Consider the following 21,427-nt stretch of genomic DNA (forward strand, 5'->3'; position numbering starts at 1 on the left):
TCAATCTTTTGTCCTTCAATATCTCATCTTTTGTTGTCTTATCTAAAGTTTCCTTTCTTTACCAACCAGAGGCTCAAAGGGGATTATCCTTACAAAGTCCAGTGTTTGGATTGTATACTCCAATCATGTTGCTGATAGAAACCCAGTTGGGACAATGTCTCCTATATTGTTCTTTCATGTCCCAGTTCAAAGCATACATACTGACAGTATGAGATACTATGCTTTCTGTTAAACAAAGGCTAGGAACTGTTCAAAGTGGTGAAAGTTTTACCTCCAGGGTTTGACAAAGTAACCTTTACCAAGCAAAATTAGTGGTAACAAAATCATTCGTCTGGACATAACATTGCTGTGGACTCCATGTTAATTTCCAGAGCGAAAATGTGTTGTGGTTTGATGACTAGTTTGAATCTTTGAGAAACCTGAAGATTCTCTTCATGAGATTTCATGGTTTACAAGGTTTAGCAGTGAGACATTTGTTGACCAAAACAGTAATTTTACCTCCACTAGCAGCAGTTGGTTCTCGTACTCACTGCGAAACGTCTACATAGGCCTACTAGTAAGTCACTGCAAACGGCAATCATATGATAAATCAATATATGGGGCTTCTATAAAAGACCCATGTTAGTATCCCTTCTTGGGGCAGTGTGTTTACCAGGTTGTAAGACTTCGACCTCATTTAATTGCATATCCACCAAGGCATCATAGATTCATTTATATGGAACTTCCATACACAAAGTAGTAAAAAATTCAACAAGGTTATGACAGAGTGACCTCAAATTGAAGTTTGCCCTCCACTATAACCAACAAGTTTCCCTTCTTGAAATCTGGTGTTAACAATTAGGTATCTAGCTCACACACACATATCCCCCCCCCCCCCCCCCCCCGTCATAGTTGTACAAGTTAATGATTGATATTGAAAGAAGAAGACAAAGACAATTTTCTACAGGGTACAGAATAAATATATTGTTAAGTAGTATTACTTTTCAGTGTATTGTGTACATGTACATGAAAATAATATTAAAAAAAAAAAACACAGTAAATAAGAATAGAGTGTTGAAAGAAACTACAGGGTAAGGCTACAAGTTTAGTACATTGAGACTATTGCATCTGAATGAAGCTGATTATTTTTGTAGCGAAACTGACCATCAAATACACCTGAAAAAACCAAAAGGAATAGTTTGTTGCATATATAATAATCAAATGACCTTAAAAAATTGCCTTGTGTTTTTAAATTTTCCAAACAGAAATGACACACAAGATGTACCACAGGTTCATGGCCAAAGTAACCACCCAAGAATAATTTCCATATAACAATCTGGAATGATGTTATGAACTTATCAAAACTGATAAACAGCTTTCTTTACCTCATTGCAATATTAATATCATAGTCAACTGTCATAATATCTCAAGTCAATTTGGTGGAAAATGAGTAGAATAAGTAGAATAATAAGACTATGAAATTCAAACCAACTGCTTTGAGAAGACATGTCTTTGACAGGTTAGTGTCTTATTTTGGATGGAGTCTTTTACAGTTAAACGATTGCATCATGTCCTTGGATAAAGCAATTGCACTAAATTATATCAACTGCATTTAAAACAATACCCTCTTTTCAAATATGATCATTTAAAGTGCTTTTAGAATGTCATAATTTATGATATCAAAAGACGAAGATCACATAAACGACTCTTGAATGTAATATGATGAAACAGGCAAACACTTCCCATTGACAAATTAACAAAACAAAACATTTGCCTTAACTTCCAATTAAACTTAAACAGTGTGAAAGCGTAAACAATCCATTAAATTAACATTATTTATTCCCTTTCTGTTTCTAACCTAAAAAAGATCTCTCTCCTTCCAATTATTAATCAAACCAAAATGGTATCAATGTCTCATTAATGTGTTCCCTATATTGTTTCAAATTTTCACTATCCTTTTATAATATTACTTAACACTGATCTTTTTCTCAGGACATGATGACACAACCTCACATTAGAAATAGAAAACTAGTTCTGCTTTTCCTGTTGCCCGAAAAAAAAAAGATCAACTAAACTTGAAACAAGGGTTTCTGTAACAGGATTTACCAGGATTTGTGACTTACATATTAGTTTCAAAGTAACTTCGCAATTCCCATTTGACAAAACTATGAATCTATTTATTCATCAAACTTGGAAAGGTAAAATTTTCTATCTAAAATTATTCTTTAACTAAAGGATTCGACTTTGTGACCAATACTAAACTAAATTTGTCATCCACCTCAAAAAAAAAAATGTCTAAAGATATTCTTTTTATTATTCTTGATTGAATATTTTATATTATTTAACCAGTTTTAAGCATTGATATAAATATACAAATTTCAGGAAGAAAAGAAAAACCAAACCAATGCTAACCATCATTACAAAACATAATACACACACCACAAAATATATTAACAATTGCTACAGTATTTGTACTGCTACATCAAGATTAAAAAAAAGGTAAAAAGCTATCAAAATGAAACCTGGAGCAAAGTCCATTGAAGACAAAAATTTTGCACATTGAGTTTCAGAAATATTAAGTGTATTTTCTTTCTGTTGTCCATGAACTGCTGGCAAAATAGTTATATTCTTGTAGTATTAAAGCTGTATTATGTAACTTTGCATCCATCTGTCCTAGACATCTCCTACTTACAAAGGTTAAACTTCTTCATATGGATTTGCTTTAACAATTTGTCCAATAAATCATGGGTTCATAAATGATCTTTCAGACAAAAAGGATGGCTTTCATATTTTCTTACTTATCAACGGGTTAACTTCTTCATATGGATTTGTTTTCAAACTTTGCCAAATATATCATGAGTTCATTAAGTGTTCTTTCAGACAAAAAGGAAGGCCTTATTTCTCTCTTATCGAGCTGATTCTTGAGCACTTAATGGCATGTGGACTAGACTAGGTAGTCCAGCCACTTTGATTGTTGCTCATTTCTTACATTTGATAGGTTATTTCTCAACTGATAAACAATATATAAAATTGGGCACTCCCAGTACTGCTTAGAATGATATACTATAATATCAAAAGAATTATTTTCATTTATTTGGATTGGTATCACTATTTAATCATCCATCTATCTATCTAGGAAACCTATTCCAAGGAACATGAAACTGTTAAGATGCAGCATGTTACTTTATGAGTTCTCCATACTAATTACTGTTATTTACATTTTACTGTAAGAGTTTGCCACTGCTAATTGCTGGTATTTACTATTATTATGTTAATTTTTTAAGCTGCAATTTTGTAAGCGTGGCGCACAATCAAGTTACGGTCAAGTAACCTTATAGAATGGTATAAATTAAGTTTCCAAGGAGTGGCTCGCTCTCTTCTCAGAGTGGCAAAGAAATTTAATGAATCAAATTAAAAGCAACACACGATATTTGACTAGGATTCTGGTCAGTGTTTTGTAAGAAATGAGCCATCCCTTTTCAAAAATGAAATGAATTTGAAAGTGGGTAAAAGTTTTCCATTCTGAGTTTGACACAGTGTTCTTTGCCAGTAAAGTTTGAGGTAACAAATTCATCTCAAATCTCAAATTGAGTTTTGCCCTCCACTATAACTAACAAGTTTTCCTTCTTGAAATCTGATGTTAACAATCAGGTGTCTTGCTCACACAAACACACCCTGTAATAATTCCACAAATTCATGATTGGTATTGAAACTAAAAATCAAAGAAAAATAACAAACGTGAATTTCTACAGGGTACAGAATCAAAATTGTTATCGCTATTTAATCAATAGTTGACTCATTATAGAATATTTTGGCCTCACCATGCCTCAATGTTATGAAGGCATCCTCCTTCATCTCCTGTGTCTTTAGTGCTTGCTTCAGCCTTAGTGGAGGGTCCAAGTAATGCTGAGGACAAAGAATATGATAAAACCCTTTAATATGATGAAACATAAACAATAGCATGTAACAGCTTATAGCAAAAACAACAACAGCTGGATGTAGCTGTTACAGCTCCTGGAGATTGATTGTTGATTGATTGTAACCTATTTTGATTGGCTTAGCCCTCCCCAACTCCAGGAAATCAATCACTGATCTGCAGGTGATCTGTGATGTCACCATGGAAGAGGTTCTTAAAAGGCTTTACTTTCCTTTTATTAAAATCTTCATGCTGATTTATCCTTGATATATGATACATTTGGAAAGTTTGCTTAGTCCTTAAATATTCTCTGTATTTAGAATATAATCAAACTACAACTGCATCGAAGAAATGCTATTTCCCTCTGTGGGTAAATGATATAAATATTATGAAAGGCAAAAACATTTTTAGCTCAATTGCCATGTTGACATCATTTACTTGTCTGTTGCCAGAAACATTCACAAAGTAGGTCTATACAGTCCAAATTTGAAAACTTCATAAACTTAACCATACAAAATGTTATGAAGATCTGGTTTTTGCATACAGATGAAGCAACATTTCCAGCAATGTTGCTATTTAAAGCAACCACCTTCAGCCGCTGGACTTTGTTTAAATGTCTCTTCAAGCGGACTATTATCATTCTTATCTCCAAAATCAATCTAAACCTTGGAGGGAGCATGAAACAAATTCTACTTCTTATTATTACAAAGTACAGAATCCATGGCTCACCTCATTGGTAAGTATGAAGGTCCCCCAGTGTATTCCTATGGATGACCTAGACTTTACGTCCTTATGGATCTGGACGGCTTCATCTGGGTCCACATGCTGACAGTACAAACAATCCCTGCAAAATAAACAAATATTTTCAAAATTGGAGGGGAAAAAAAGAATTTTATACTGATAATGGATAGAACACCAGGTATGTTGGCTTGCCTGGGACGCCAGGAACTTCACAACACTCCTCAGTCGCATATACACCTTTAATGTGCAGCATAGAGCTAATACAAACCCATCTAGTTGCATTTGCATTGCCACCACTAACATATTGTAGGGATTTTAGCACTTTGTGTCAGAGCAAAAGTTTGAAACACAAGAAACAGCGGTACTTTTAAATTTAACATTTCTTCCTAACAGGCATAACCAGTGTATGTCTTTCAGTCTAATAGTTTTATTACAGTTTGGGACTGACGTCTAAATATAAACTAGCAGGAATGGACTTGCTAATGCATTTGACTACAGCTCTCTGTGTGAGAAGACATCATAACATAGGAGTCTAACTGACTTCTAACATTATTCAAACAGCTAATTGGAAGAGCAGTGCCATGGGATTTATAATATCAGAGATAAATAACAACAAGCTACTTTAAGTTCCATGTATGTCGGTAGACCACATTATAATACAAATGGTGTATTAAGTACTTTAAATGTGGATACAAACTACAAATAGAGCAGCTATAACATACTGCTAGATGACAATAATGACCCCCCAAAAACACATCACTTTGCAGGACTCTCATCCAGACCATGCAAGAGGCAAGGCTATTTCCTGCTTGATAGGATGATCCCTTTGTCATAGAACTACCGTAGTACAACAAACCTTCAACTTTCCATCTTTTCTATAAAGGCATTGAAGAATTTCTATGTAGCTTGAAAACACTAACATTACACTGTACACATTACAAGTGCTAAAAACTCATCTTTGGCATTTATGATAATGTTGCCAGTTTTGCTACTTTTTTTTATCTCTTCTACTGTGTAAAGCACAAACGTAGAACAGCTGAGGACACATTCATGACATATTGATTACCAATGTTATGATATTACAAAAGATAAATTAAGCATCTGGCAACCTTGGTAGATATGCTCCTATGGGTATTGCTGCCGCTGTGAATGGTCCGTACGTCTCTCCGATCTCCTTGAATACAGAGCAATAACCTGTATCGCCTCCGAAGAAAAAGTTATGCGATGGACCTTTGATGACCCAAGACGACCAGAGAGTCTTGCATCTGTCAAACAGACCTCGGTTGCTCCAATGCTGGCCGGGTGTGCACGCGAAAGTGATGTCATTACCGTTCACAGAGAGTTTCGATTCCTCCCACCATGTCATCGCTTGGACATTTTTACAGCCAATATTGTCGAACCAGCTTTGATTACCCTTGGGCACGAACCACTTCAGATTATCACCAAATCGCCCGTTGAGATCTCTCACGCTGCTTTGGTCCAGATGGTCGTAGTGATTGTGGCTAATCACGACAGCGTCTATCTTAGGGAGCAGATCCACTGTGATGGGGCTAGGCCGATACCTCTTGGGACCAAACTTGCTATAAAGACCACATCGGTCACTGAATACTGGGTCTGTGAGGACCGAGATGCCGTCAAACTGTACCAGAGTTGAAGCGTGGCCGATCCAGAGAATCCGCACACCAGTGGAAGGAGGTGTCTTCAACTCCTCATGATTGATTTCCATTATTGGTAAGCTAGTATTCAAGATCTGGAAAATAAAAGAATCACCATTTGGGTTTTTTTTGCAGACAGGAAAACAGTAATGAAATATTGCTGTTAGAAGGTAAAAGACATCAGGCCTGGTAAAAGAACTATGTAGTTAAACCATGACAAAGAAAGTTGTTTCATCATCAATGAAAGTGCAGGTCCAAATCCCATTTTGCAATTCAATAATCAAAAATACCATATCAAGTATCTAGCATAGATCCAGCTCAAGAAAAAGATCTTGAGAATCTGAACCTTGGTGGCATACAAATCTATAATGAGGACTGATTTATTCCTTTTCATTCATTACTTGGATGCAGAAATTACCATCCAAGCACCAAAAAGAGTACCAATAATAAGCAAAGTTTATACTTTCCACTTGCTAAAATTTGTTATCCAACAGGACTACTAAATTGCTAACCTGAAGGATTTCTGCCCTGGCAGTCACCTTTGGCTACACTTGTTTGCTTTTACTAACAATAGTACTACACTCTGAAGTCCTACATTATTTGTGGAGAGCAATATTTCTTTACTTGCTTTTTAAGTGAGTGGATGGGGCAGAGGATCGGGGTTGAGGAAGGGGTAAAGGAAGCACAGTGATAGAAACATGGTTCGTAATTTGATTTTGTGCATTAACCTTAAATTATTTCAATTTCAAAGAAACCCCTGGTTCCATGGGATGCAATGTACTGTGGTCTGGTCTGGTCCCATGGGATGCAATGTACTGTGGATTTTGACAGGCACCCCAACAAAGAAATGGTGACAAAGAGATCCCATACCAACAACGGACTGCAGCACAGACTTTGTACTGTGTACATAACATAACCCTTAGATCTGTGGTTTCCTCAAATCACATTCTAGCCAACATTTCCTTAGCTCATTTCTGGTATTAAACTTCGCTGATGAAATAAACAGATCTCTTACACAGACTATGGTAGATAAAAACTTGTCGGTTTTCTAGTTGGTTGATTTTCAAAATAGAGTATTTTCAATTTTTTTTGGTAATTTCTGTTACTTACTCTCTCTGAAGGAATGCTGCTGTTGTTTTTGTCAAGGAGAAACCATCTCAGCATCTTGGAGACTGGCGGCCATATCCATGTGTCCCAGGGATTTTCATATCTGCCATTTTCAAAGCGTGGTTTAGTAAGATGCAATGCTTTTGTTTCTTCCATTGTATGGTATGAAGTTAATGTGTCGAACTACATCCAAAGTGCTTTTATCATTAATACTGCAAGAAAAAGTAAAAGTGGATATCAAATTTGCCAAGGTTAGACACTAGTTAGAAATTTCTAGGCCTAGATTCAGCCGAACTTACAGAAAGTTACTTGCAACCAGTTTGATCATAAGATCTCATGGTTACAACAATCAAATGCTTCATGGCATAATGGCATTTGTGAATGCATAGAATGTTTATCACTTCAAAAACGTGAAGATTTAATCTTTAGGATAGTCATTTCGCTCTCCCTCAAATGCAGGACAAGCATTGGAAACTGATAGTTAATGTAAGATAGTTAGGAACAATAGTTACTGTTGTTGCTGTGTTAAGTCTGGTAGTGTTATTGTAATTTTAACAACACATGTAGTTAAAAGTATTACATAATGTTGTCTAAGTTGTGTACTATATGTATCTCCTTATACCATACCAGCCTAATCTCCCACTCCTGTCATACTACTAGCTCTGAACCCAGCCATGTTGACCCTATCCTTTATCAACCACATTACATTAGTTCCATGCAAACAGGTGGGGAACATTGAAATAAAGAGACTTCATTAAGGCTAGATGTTAATATGTTAATCAAACTTCTTGGCACAGGATTATGACATGTCTATAATTGCTTCATAGAAAACTGGTCGATGGCAGACCTTGCAAAGTATAGCGCCAATGGCTACATAAAATGAATGCAGAATTGCAAATGCTACGGTTTCAGTGAAAGAAGTTAAGGAGTATCCCTATGGCCAAATCAGCCACTAAACATGGCTAAGGATAATCCGGGTGTTGCTAAAACGAATGACAATTGCGTTACACATAACGAATGACAATATGTTGTACACACTAAAAAAATGCGTTGACTAAAACGAATGACAATAATGACAGCACAGACATTTGCTTCAACCGGATATCACAGTTCAGACTTCGTGGGTATCTAGATCTAGTAAAGAACGGACAAGATAAAAACGCACCTTATAGTAAGCGAAGTTGTAAGTCTGATTTTAAAAAGTAAATTTAACGTCATTTTCCGATATTAATTGTTAGAAACTAACAATACTATAATCTTGAATAGGCTTCAGTTATCTTTCTATATAAATCTACAGAGGCAAAAAGCACAGCACTCAAGCGCATTCTCACACAAAAATCTTTCCCTGTGGTGTCTATCCCTAATTAACACCCAAACCCTACAACCACGTAACATGCGATTTTCCTCAAATCATTTTTGCGCAGAAAACCAATAACCGCATTTACTCCACTCTGTTAATCATTATATCTCCACTCAACACTGTCCTTCGTTGTCCTTCGTTGTCCTTCGTTGTCATTCGTTGTCATTCGCTGTCATTCGCTGTCATTCGCAAATGATAATTTGCCCTGTACAAAGTCAATTGTCATTCGCTGTCATTCATTTTAGTTTGTCCCGGATAATCCTGTATAAAGGTTCAATTTTACTTACATCAGGGCATACTAATTTACAGCTGCCTTTGGCTAGGTTTGTGATAAGACCTGCAATTTCAGAAGCCTGGGCTTTATCAATGCAACACACTTCAAATCCACACGGAATTAAAATCTCTCTCCAACCATTTTTCGAATATATGGAAACGTCAATATATGAAAGCATATATGTATAATGAAATATATGAACATGTATATATCAAACCGTCAATCACATCTTTTTTGCTGACTCACAGCCGGGTCTTTTTTTTCCTCGGTGTTTACCCAATATTGTTGTTATTTTAATGGTCGCAGTCAGCTGATCTGCTGAACATTATGCAATATAAAATGTTTTAAAAGGAATACTGCAAAATCAAAACGTACATGACATAAATTGGTAGATAATGCTAACAAAGATTCCAGAATATTTGATGCTAGTTATGTAAATCTAACTAGTACTTAATAAATATGAAATATTTTTAAAGTAAGTCATTGTGGATATCCATGTCGAAGTTTTTTTGCAAAACTAAATTCAGAAAATGAACGGCCACTGTATTGTCGATTTCTGTTACTGGATTGCTCATTTAAATCATCACATTGATTACTGTGTGACCACTTAGCGCGTAGACATTATTCCTAAATTTATAGGCTAGATTATTCTTCTGCACATCAAAATGGCCTCCGCGGTGTCTCGAGCTTCCAACCATTTCCTAAGATTTGCCGTTCGATCACAGCAGGTATAGAGTCTCAAATGCTCACATGAATGATAGTGATTCATCTAGTATATGTATTTAGTCGTTATTGACTTAACCGCTTCCAAGGTTTGAAAGATAAGTCCGATAGCACTTAGCCTATCGAGAAATGTGCGTTGCGTTTCGTAAGATGTGTTAGGCAAGGCTAAGCCTGCGCACTTGACTTGGGTTAGGCTATGCAGTGATGTTCCACATACGCTATCCTTAACTTCATATTACAACCTATTATTAGTATGATTAACATTGTAGCTTTTACATTGTGAATGTGATTGGTCTAAGGCTTAACTTAGTTTGACTTTGAAGTTTGCTAAATTCAGAATCTGAATAGCTATAGCCTAAGCTACATATGCGCTTCACTTTTTACTAGGCCTATGTTAGGTTAGATATTTTTGATTAGCCTAATGTTAATTCATAACCTCTGTGCTAGGTCTAAGCTATGGTAGCTTAACTTGAAACTGACATGACAACTTCCACAATACTGCTTGCTATGTTTAACATCACTTAGCTTTCAGTTAGTGAGTATCCTAATAAGAACATGTTATTTGCATCATTGTATAGAGCTATTAGTCTACAAAGTGGCTATTCTTACGACGAGTCGTAAGAAAAATTCCCGACTACGCATGCGCAGTTGCTATTTTTATGACCAGGAGTACTATTTTTACGACGAGGAGTAACAATAATTTCCGGTTAGGGTTAGGATTAGGGTTAGGATTGAGGTTTAGGGTTATGTTTAGGTTAAGGGTTACCCCTACTACATGCGCAGTTGCTTTATTTACTTTACTGCGTTTGAATTCGCCTTTGTCGTAAGAATAGTTTATTAATAATTGTTACGACTAGTCGTAAGAATAGCCACGGCCATTAGTCTAATATGAACATGGGATTTAGACCACTGTATAGGCTAGAGCTTTTAGTAGCAATGATTGCAACATCAGGCAAGAGGTTCAAAATCAATATAACATTATCTTTTGCAATGTAAATACTCATGATTAAATACTGACTGAAAATTTTTGAATTTATTTGATAGGACAAGATGTTGAATACTAATATTTAATAGTTGCCAAGTATTGCCTAATAGAATTAAAGAATAAGTTACTGCAGTGGAAAATAACTACTATTGGGTAATAAAATATTCTTGACTCTAGAGTGAAACAGCAATCAGAGAGCAACTTTTAATTGCAAAATGCAATGCTTATTGTAATGCGAAATTATATTCTGCAGTTAAATAACTAATTATAACAAATCAGAACTCAGGTGTTTCCAAACATTTTACAGAACATGACAGGTAAAAATTGATAAGGTATGGCATAGTAAAAATGCTGTGCAATATGGGCAAATTGCCAAAGAAATGCAAATATGTACAGCTGTGTTTGTACTCAGAAACAGTTGTAAATTTACAAGACAACTCGGAGTCTTCAAAGCTGCTACACAAATTTTGAACACTAAGTTATTCCAACTTGATAAACTTTTTAATGTTCAAAAGATATGTTAGTCAATGGTATGTAGTTTGTATTCATTGCTGGTAAGACTTGCATAAGAAGTGATCTTAATGAAACAACTTTATAACATTGATAGGATCTGATGAGGGGATGAAAGTACACCTGCTGTTCATAATATTTACTCATGTTTGGTCCATGCAGGTAAATGTAGGAACAGAAGTATGTAGATGGCATTAAACACTTGTAGACCTTAGTAATAGAGGAGGTAAAGTAGGTCACCTACCTTTCACTATAGTTCTTATTAGTGTTTATGAAATAACATACTATATGAAAGTCCTTATAAATATGTCATTTGTTCTGTGAAGTTTCATAAATGTTTTTTCTCCCTTTTCTTTGACCAGGGAAGTACATCATTTTGCTGTAGACCTCAAAGTACACAGGCTGCAACTTATCAGCAAACCTTGGTCAATGTCCCTGAAACTAAAGTTACAAAACTAAACAATGGTTTCAGAGTAGCATCAGAAGATTCTGGTATACCAACATGTACGGTGAGTATATTGTGTTAACAATTATTGTGCATAAAATAGACAGATATATGTAGTGCTTATGTCTTGTAAAAGTATCTTCATAATTTGAGTACAGTTTTTAGGTTTAATAAGGTGAAGAGCTTTCTGTCTTACATAAGTTGTGGGTACCCGATTACGTTGCAGAGCTTGCATGTTGGAGCACAAAAGATAGATATCATCTTGTGTGGTCAATAGACAGAAGTACAGTAGTCTGCCCTGTTAGTTTGTCTATAATGTATTCACTATAGAATGTTAGGTTTCTCTATGTTACATGTTGCACAATTATTAGCCAAGTACTTCTCAACTTGAATATATTACAAAAAGCAGAGAGTTGAGTCTGCGTAACAAAGACAAAGTGTGAAATGGAACTAACGTTGAGGTAGTGCTTGCTTGGTTTGGAATCCTGTACAATTTGCAGTACACTTACTGTAATAATGGTGTATGGCATTTGCTTTTGCTTCTGCATTGCTTCTGATTACACCACATCTCTGCCCGACTGCAGCTCAGATCCTCAACCATTTCACCACCTGCCTCCTGTTGATCCTTATGGGTAGTTGTTAGAAGGTCCTCAGAATAGTTGTTGCGATGAGTGATGCGAAAGTAACTTTGCGTTTCTTCCTTTTTCCCATCAGGTTGGACTGTGGATAGATGCTGGTAGCAGGTATGAAAATGCCAAAAACAATGGAACTGCTCACTTCTTAGAACACATGGCATTTAAGGTGAGATTAACTTGTTTTACTAAGAAAATATAAGCTTTGTTGGTACTTCAAGTGTACTCCTCAACCAGGTGGCTTGTGAACGATAACAGACAAAATGTGATTCACAAGTATGAACTTTGGGCAAGGACTAGAGTGGCTTTCAGCCAATTGCCTTCAATGATAAAATGGAACATGGATAGGTCTGCCACATGACATGACACGGTAACATGACTTAACAGTGGAATGGAATTTTTCTATTTCTTTGTTATATTTCAGGGAACGAAGAAGAGGTCACAGATGGACTTGGAGTTGGAAATAGAGAACATGGGTTCACATTTAAATGCTTACACATCAAGGGAACAGACTGTCTACTATGCCAAGAGTTTCTCAAGTGACTTAGAAAGAGGTATTTGATTATTCTTAACCATTTTTGTGACTTTTTTTTAAACGTTAGAGCTGTCTAAGTGAAAGGATTTTATCCATTTTTCAGAATTTCCCTGTGGATGTTAAAAGTTAAGAATGCAAAGCAAATGTCTATAAAATGAGTCCACATTCTTTTGAACTTGTTGACATTCTTCATTCCGATGGATATGTGTATCATAATTGGCCAATATATACAACATGTAAGATTTCTTTTTCTAATTTTACCATATCTCTCTCTCACTAACTCTTACAGCTGTGGAAATCCTGTCAGACATCGTCCAGAACAGCACGCTGGGAGAAGCAGAGATCGAAAGGGAGAGAGGAGTGATTCTGCGTGAAATGCAAGTAAGTCTCAAAGTTTCACTTTAACTGCTGACCTTCAAATGAAATACCAATCAATAGTCAGGTTTGCAGTCTTTCTTTATGTATTATACTTTGAAATTGTGGTTTGGTATCCCTGAATAGTGTGGGTTTATGTCCTGTGCAAACAAAATGGTGAAACCTTTTTTTTTGTTCATTCTCTTTCTTATGAAAGGGTAACCCTTAGGATATCTCATAGAATTGATAACTTTCATAAGATGCTACCACATCTTTGTTTTTTTACCAACTAGGAAGTGGAGACAAATCTCCAGGAGGTTATTTTTGATCATCTTCATGCGACTGCTTATCAAGGCACCCCACTGGGAAGGACCATCCTCGGACCCACTGAAAACATCAAGTAAGTGTTATCATCAGTGATTATGCAGTTAGTATGCATTTACTGACAACATCAAGTAAGTGTTATTATCAGTGATTATGCAGTTAGTATGCATTTACTGAAAACATCAAGTAAGTGTTGTCATCAGTGATTATGCAGTTAATATGCATTTACTAAAAACATCAAGTAAGTGTTATTATCAGTGATTATGCAGTTAGTATGCATTTACTGAAAACATAAAGTAAGTGTTATCATCAGTGATTATGCAGTTAGGATGCAGTTACTTTCTTGCTTCAAATAATGTAGGACATCAGAATAAGATTGCTTTTGATTGGAAAAATAAATTCAGATCAAGAAAAGCTGTAGAATTCATTTACAAATTTTGTTCAATGCTACCAACATGTATTGTTGTTCAAACTTTAATTGTAGGTATTGGAACTTGAATTTGGGCATCTGAATTTGAAAAGTTCATAGGTTCCCTGAGTCCTTTATGTACAGAGATAAAGTTGACAGCAATTTATTTTGCTTCATACTGACAAGCATTCTTGTGGGTAACTGGTGTCAATCTCTCCAGAAAGAAATTTGAAGTTTGTATTTCACGTAACGTCTGCTTTCCCAAACAGGTCAATCAGCCGGGGAGATCTGGTTGATTATATTTCATTACACTACAAAGGTCCACGCATCGTGTTGGCCGGTGCCGGTGGCGTTGATCATGATAAGTTGGTTGGTCTCGCTGAAAAGTACTTTGGTCAACTCGGAACCGAGTATGAAGGCGAAGTCCCCACACTAAGCCCATGCAGGTTCACTGGTAGTGAAGTGAGTCATCAGGACATTCATTTTATTTTGGGTTTTATTCCGTGTTTTCTTTCTTATTTCATGTAATGTATTGCATAAGATACTGGAATTCAGACATCATTTATATGAAAGGAATGGTTTGGAAATAAGATATCTGTGTACTTGAATTTAGGGTTTGAAAACGAGTCAAAGTACTATTTTCTATCAATATAACCAAACTTAGTGGTCATCTTTGTTTTAAATACTTTTTGCATAGTTTAAACTGCACCAAAGTTTTTGTTAGTTACCCTTTATGGCATGTCTGTTAGACAAACATTTCCTGTGAAGAAGTTCATACAATAGTAAAGGGGAGTTGAATGTTTGCTGATTTGTAATCCCATTCCCTTTGCTCTTCCATTCTTTGGGGAGAAGGTAGGGATAAGGAGGGGTAAGATTGGGTAACATCATATGTACATCCTTTTCATTGTTTTAGATCCGTATCAGAGATGACAACATGCCTCTGGCTCACATTGCCATGGCGGTGGAGAGTGTCGGCTGGGCTCATCCTGATAACTTACCCCTCATGGTGGCCAATACTGTAAGTACAATCGTGATGTTTTACATGTGATTAAACATAAACAAACTATGAAGGATGGATATTAGTGTGTTGTTGTCTGCTTAGTGTATTATTTGAGCTCTTGTGATATCCTTCACTTCAACCAAGTGATTTCTCAGCAGTGTCTGAACACATTGTTGCAAGTTTGGTTGATATGGGTTTATAAGTTGATTTCACATGACCAAAAAGTATGAAAAAGAAAGAAAAACAAATTTTATTTGTTGTGATGTCTTCATTTGGCCAGAAGATCAAAACAAGTTATCTTTTAACATCAGTGTTAGTAGTAAACATACTATATGCAGGCTGTTTATATTGAATTTTTCATTCTTTAAATGTGGATTTATCGTGGAAAAAATAACTACACTTTTAAAGATGGAAAGTGATAAGGTAGTAATTAAAGTGTAACAGAATTAGGTCTTAAGGAAGATGAATTTGGGTTTTGTGTGTCATTTGCCTTTTCATTTATGAAGTAACCGTGTTATTACAGTATCATTCTCACTGATTATATTCCCTTTGCGTTTCTCTTCCTGCACAGTTCATTGGCAGCTGGGATCGTTCATTCGGAGGTGGAGGTGTAAGTTTAAACTTTCATTTTCATAGTTACACCTTTCATTTTGTTTGTTCTTTGCCCTATAAAGACCTATCATAGTACCACAATTAACATTAAGCATCCCATTTGAACATTTACAGAAGTGACTATGAAGTTCCTTGAAAGCAAATTGTTGCAGTTATGTATTGTATTGCTGTCATAGACTTCCTGCTAGATCCTTTGGTGTTTCAATTGAGTAAAAAGTGCATTGTTCAGTTTGCATGCTATGTGAACTATTTACACTAGTCCATAAAGATCCAATCAGGTGATAATTTTGATTAAATTACTTGAAATAAGGTTAGCCATTTGTTTTATCTACTAGGGGTTCTGTTGTCTCCTCAGACTGTTATTGGTGTTTGCTTTGAAGAATAACTGACATTTTCCAGGTATTAAAATCTGTGATGAGACTAAATGCAACAAAAACCTAGCAATCTATCCTGCTATCAATAATACAGAATCATCCTAGCAATATATATATTGCGATCAATAGTTCAATAATAACCTTAGCAGTATATACTGCGATCAATAATACAATAACAACCTAGCAATCTATATTGCAGTCAATAATGGGATACCAACCTATAACTCTACTGTGATCAATGTATAGTATATAGGTTCAGATTTCTTATCTTTTTTTGCCGTCCTCTTTTTCCTCCTACCTGTTGTCACCAGTTAGTATTTCTAACAGCATTTGCTTTATTCAATATTGTTATAATTATAATTTTTTATATTTATGATTATTATAGAATGTTGCCAGTAGACTTGGTCAAGCTGCCTTCCAGGGTAACCTGTGTCATTCTTACCAGTCATTCAATACCTGTTACACAGACACTGGTTTGTGGTAAGTCATCACTGGCGGATCCAGGGCCTTTGTTTGGGAGGGGCCAAAGTGGCATTAGAGTGATATGGGGGAGGGGTCTAAGGAGGGGGTGCCCTCTCCCCTTTTGAAAATTTCTATTGCTGAATGCCCTCAGACAGGCGCGTCGGAACGTAAAAATTATTGGGGGGGCTAATGTGTGGAGACTATCTAAGCGGAGCGCCACCATCGGTTGGCGCGGAGCGTACAAGAAATTTTGGGTTTTTTCAAACCCCCAGATGGCCGGAAAAGGCACTTCCCGAGTGTTTTATGCTGAGAATACCTAGCCCTAAAATATGGGTCTCAAGCCTGCAATTTCTCAGATTGCACGTAAAAGTCTATAAAAACATTGTAATTTGTATATTCGATAGAGAGTAGCTCTTACTCGTAGTGTACTCGTAAAGACGTTTTTGAGTGTAGTAAGGGCAGTGGGACGCTTTCGACACTATCTAAGCGGAGCGCCACCACAGGTTAGCGCGGAGCGTACAGAAAATTTTTGAGTAAAGATACTCCCTAGATTGCAGAAAATGACCCTTTCCGGGCCTTGCTAATTTGCAGATGAATGGAGAATAAATAGGTGTCGTCGCCATTTTGTCGGAAAATTACACCAACAGAATATGACAAATGTCAATAGGTATATGAGAGCGCAATAAAATAGTCAATAATCTCGAATAAATAAAAAGTAGTGAAAAGCTGAAAAGGGTGCCAGCAGTCCATTTGAGTCCGTCAGGGGGGGGCATCCGCCCCCTGTCTGTATATATGGACGCTCCGCCACTAAGTAATGGTATGTTGGAGAACTGGCTGAAATGAGGCAAGTCATTGGCCTACGACGAAGTTGTGTTACGCTTACCGGTACTCACACTCACTGCTTCCACTTTTTACGGGGCGTGAAGACGCGGTTGGGGTGACAATGTGGTCTATAGCCAGGGGACGGGCCGAGGGTCCCCCAGCAATTTCTAAAATTATTACACCTATATAGTATACGTGTGCATCGGACAGATCGACAAGTATGCATTGAAAAATGGGCTGATGCACGTTTCGGAGCCTTGGTAAATATTGGGGGGGCTTGTCATGCATTTGCCCCTCAACTTTTCCCGGTTCCGCCGCCACTGCCCTCAGATGCAATTTGGTGCGACAAAAGTGTACAAAGGTGATGTTAATTTCCTTCTAAAATAATTTAAAATAGTTTTCTAAAATATTTATAAAACAAAGTTGGGATCATCTTTCTCAAAAAAATTTTTCTCATAGGTTATAAATTTCTTACAACCAGCCTGTAACTGCAAAATGGTGTTATACTGTAAATCCTCATGCTCATACATTTACATAGCTCCCAACTCTTGAGAAGGCAAATGCTGGTCCATGCCACGAGTCGCCGTCCTGGGGGAGGGGTATAAGGGGAGGGGTGTCCCCCTCCCCTTTTGAATTTTTTTGGAATCCCGGTGATGCCTACATGTAAAATGGTGGCACTTAGAAAGGCTTTTGTCACCCAAAATTTTCTGAGAAATATGCATTTTTGTGTGTGTAAGATCAATAAATTGAATAGTAGGTGATAATTCATTCTTTCCCGTGGCATGAAAATGTTCGCTGCTCGCCCCAATGAAAAGAATTATAGGCTAATTTGAGGTTCAAATGATGCTGTTAAGGAGGTTTTATACTCTATTATGCTAAATGCTAAAGAAATGATGGTTGCTAAGTCAAAATTTGATGCAAGTTTTTTATGTATACTTGACAATACAATGCGGTTTTTTCGGACGCTTGTGCGGGTCAGCGGGTTTGGGTGTTAGAATGCGGGTCTAATTCCTGCGAATTGCGGGTCAGTTGGGAGCTCTGCATTTAATTTTAAACCAGAAAACGAAAAGGTTTAGACTAGTCTACCACTGCTATTCCTCTCGATTTTTTTAATTTCCAATCATATGATTTAGCGGATGTTCGGAAACACTTTTTGGCTCACCTTTGGGGGGGCCATGGCCCCCCTTGGCCCCCCCTTGGATCCGCCAGTGTAAGTCATCCCTCAAGACAACAGTTTGTTTCTCATAATCTGTTCTCAAAATGCATTTTCTCTTGTCACACATCAAAATCATCTCTAATCCAGGTTTTGTGAGATTTTTAGCTCTTTCAAAGTTAGTGCCAGATTATCGAGAAGGGTCAGATCAGAGAATTAAATGTTGCAACTGCTTGCTGATTAGCATAAGTTTGAACTGGAAAAGTTTGGTAATGTGTGACCAGTTAAAAGTCATTTCTAGCACATTTGAGAGGTTTTATATTGCACTTATGTTTGTATTTGTCTATAATAATAAAAATGTCTCTCTTCTTGTTTTTTGCCAGGGGTATCTACATGGTGTGTGACCCTCTTACCATTGAAGATATGATGTTTCACATCCAGTCCGAGTGGATGTATCTCTGTACGACTGTGACCGATAGTGAGGTGGACAGGGCCAAGAACCTGCTCAAGACAAACATGCTGCTGCAGTTAGATGGTTAGTACATCTTATGGATGCAACAGTTCCAGAAAACTTATCACAAGCTGTTCAGTGATTTGCAGATTTATGACATTGCTTCCTTTTCATTTTTCTAGCAAAAATCCAAACTAACTAAATAATTACTACATGTATAGAAGGGTGGCATATATTCAGTTTCAATGTTATAATGGTAAAAGTCATCATGTGTGGTATGTCTTAATGACAAGTGTAACTAATATTCAGAGATAAGATTTGAGACCGGGTTTAAAGCAGTTGTAGATTAACGGGATGGCATTGTACATGGGGCTTTATAATAGACAATTTCTGAGTCACTTCTTATGTAGATTAAGAGACTGCTCTTCCACTTTGATGACTAAACCAGTGCATTGTATTTACTGATTTGTGATCACAATGCTACCTCTTTCAAACTACTGTTGTGCCAGAACGAAATGGTAACTGGAAAAAAATAAATCTATCCCCTTAGAATTTGGTATTGAGCAATAATGACCGACTAGGCAAAGAGCTCTGGTTTACATGATAATCCTCAGATGAGTAGATTAGGTACAAGGCAGATCACATCCGCAGCTGTATTATTGTATCACAGACCCTCCAGGCCATCCCTGAGTATACTCAAACTCATTAAAGATGGGGACTCGAAATGTCAATTGCAATATTAAAGCTCCCAGAATTCCCCTCTGGACCCTCCTCCATTCTTGGCATTGTTGTATTGGAATTTACTTAACTGCAAATGAAATCAGAATGAATAACTGTCCTCTCAGAGCAGTGCCACCAGTCAATATTTGTGGTATTCTTTGTCACAGGTTCTACTCCAATCTGCGAGGATGTCGGGCGCCAGATGCTTTGCTACGGTCGACGTATCCCACTGCCTGAGTTGGATGCCAGGATAGATGCAATCTCAGCTCAGACCATCAGGGATGTCTGCAGCAAATATATTTATGACAAATGCCCTGCTGTGGCTGGAATTGGTATGTATCCGAAAGCAATTCTCTGAGTTCACATAATTTTCACTGAAATAATATTTTGAAACTTTTCCATGCAAGTCTAGGACAATCTGGGACAACTGATTGTCCCTGTAATGCTGTTTGTAAGTTTTTCACATGGTTTTTTATGATATTTTAGTTTTTAAAGTGTTGCGAATAAATGATAAGCATCGAAATCATTTGACTTAACTGCAGATGGCAATATTATCCCATTAACTCAAATGAACACTGTCACATCTCAGCATTGTTGGATGGCTTGTATGTCACTAGGAAGAAAGAAAATTATCTTCAAAACTTAAGAATGACTTAAAAAGGAATCCTTTCTTCATTGTCAGGATAGTTAGAATCTTGGAAAGTGGTGTTGGGTCTGAAAGGGGCAGAGGTTGGTCAGAAAAAGGAACTGGTATATATATATATATATATCTATATACATATTTATTTGTCTATGATCGTATTTTCTTTCCATATTGATTGAATGCATTTATTCCTTTTTTCAGGACCTGTCGAACAGCTTCCCGATTACAACAGGATTCGTGGAGGCATGTACTGGATGCGTCTGTAACTTCATGTTAATATAGTTCTGTAACGAGAATTTATGAGAGATTTATCCCATGTTTGCTTTTGTGGCAATTGTTACGGCTTGAAGAGACCACCTACAAGATAGATGTGTTTGTCATCTTGAATGCTGGATTTGAAGGAATGGAGGAATCTTGATAGTAACTTAATTTTCAACACTGGACAGGATGACAAAGAGTTCTTCCAAACTTGCAATGCAAAATGTTACTCACATGTGAAGAATATTTCAGTTGCCTCAGATTTGTACCATTTTGATGAAGGATTGGTAACTAAGGCACTGTGAGGATTCAATTGTATCACTCCTTGTGAATCGCATCTGTTTGGTTCAATATGCCTAAATCAATTGTAATATCAATTAATACAAGATTGCTACTAGTTTGACCTCATACTATGTGATTGAAGCAACCATTCCATTTCAGGAATGTTTAATGATCAAATGTATCTTGACATACGATGCAAACAAACTTTTTGTTTGTGAGTGAGTGTAATTTGTGTCAACTTGTTTCTTTGGGAAGCAGAGAGGAGGAAGGGTTAAAATATGAGCAGGAAATTCACCAATATTTTAAATGTTTAATATTGAATTCTTTATGGTACCTAAAGTGTTGTCTTACATGCTGTCCATTTTATGATCAAAGAAAAAAAGCATGTTTTCATTGAAAATATTATTAAGTTGGGGAGTTGTCTACCTCCATCACACACCCTGTCTTATTGCCCATCAGTATGAAGGAAGTAAATTAAGAAGAGATTGTAATAACTGTTTGCATTTAGGTTTCTAAGTTTCTAAAGTTTCTAAGTTTCTAAAAGCCAACTGTCATCCATGTTCAATGTTTGAATTACACATTGCTTTACAAGGTGTAGTAGGAGCCAGTTTGAAAAAAAGACTTTTTGTGGTCTATGTGTGTTGAAATAAATATGAGAAAGAGACTTTGCTTGTTGTTTTTGTTGTTGTTTTTGTTTGTTC

At 36.5% G+C, this 21,427-nt stretch overlaps 2 protein-coding genes across 6 annotated transcripts; one reads left to right on the plus strand and one right to left on the minus strand.

The window, feature by feature from the left end:
* Positions 1-1,648: 1,648 nt before the first annotated feature.
* On the minus strand, positions 1,649-9,542 carry LOC139962016 (N-acyl-phosphatidylethanolamine-hydrolyzing phospholipase D-like). Of its 5 annotated transcripts, none has more exons than XM_071961827.1 (5): positions 9,408-9,542; positions 7,402-7,610; positions 5,746-6,386; positions 4,625-4,739; positions 1,649-3,885 (listed from the first exon to the last, which is right to left on the minus strand). In XM_071961827.1, exons 2-5 carry the CDS (start codon positions 7,552-7,554, stop codon positions 3,760-3,762), a joined length of 1,035 nt encoding a protein of 344 aa, XP_071817928.1. In that variant the 5' UTR covers positions 7,555-7,610; positions 9,408-9,542; the 3' UTR covers positions 1,649-3,759. The 5 variants fall into 5 exon arrangements, with proteins under 5 accessions (XP_071817928.1, XP_071817925.1, XP_071817927.1 ...); XM_071961824.1 differs by lacking the exon at positions 9,408-9,542 and adding an exon at positions 9,250-9,400; XM_071961826.1 differs by lacking the exon at positions 9,408-9,542 and adding an exon at positions 9,279-9,388.
* Positions 9,543-9,603: 61 nt separating this feature from the next.
* On the plus strand, positions 9,604-21,390 carry LOC139962015 (mitochondrial-processing peptidase subunit beta-like). Its single transcript, XM_071961821.1, has 13 exons — positions 9,604-9,760; positions 11,613-11,759; positions 12,410-12,496; positions 12,752-12,881; positions 13,152-13,243; positions 13,510-13,616; positions 14,219-14,411; positions 14,863-14,967; positions 15,521-15,559; positions 16,321-16,415; positions 18,756-18,907; positions 19,711-19,875; positions 20,388-21,390. The coding sequence occupies exons 1-13, from the start codon at positions 9,698-9,700 to the stop codon at positions 20,450-20,452; spliced, it is 1,440 nt and encodes a 479-aa protein (XP_071817922.1). The 5' UTR covers positions 9,604-9,697; the 3' UTR covers positions 20,453-21,390.
* Positions 21,391-21,427: the final 37 nt, after the last annotated feature.

The sequence above is a fragment of the Apostichopus japonicus genome, chromosome 20 (assembly GCF_037975245.1).
Source record: "Apostichopus japonicus isolate 1M-3 chromosome 20, ASM3797524v1, whole genome shotgun sequence".
Taxonomy (NCBI): Eukaryota; Metazoa; Echinodermata; class Holothuroidea; order Aspidochirotida; family Stichopodidae; genus Apostichopus; species Apostichopus japonicus.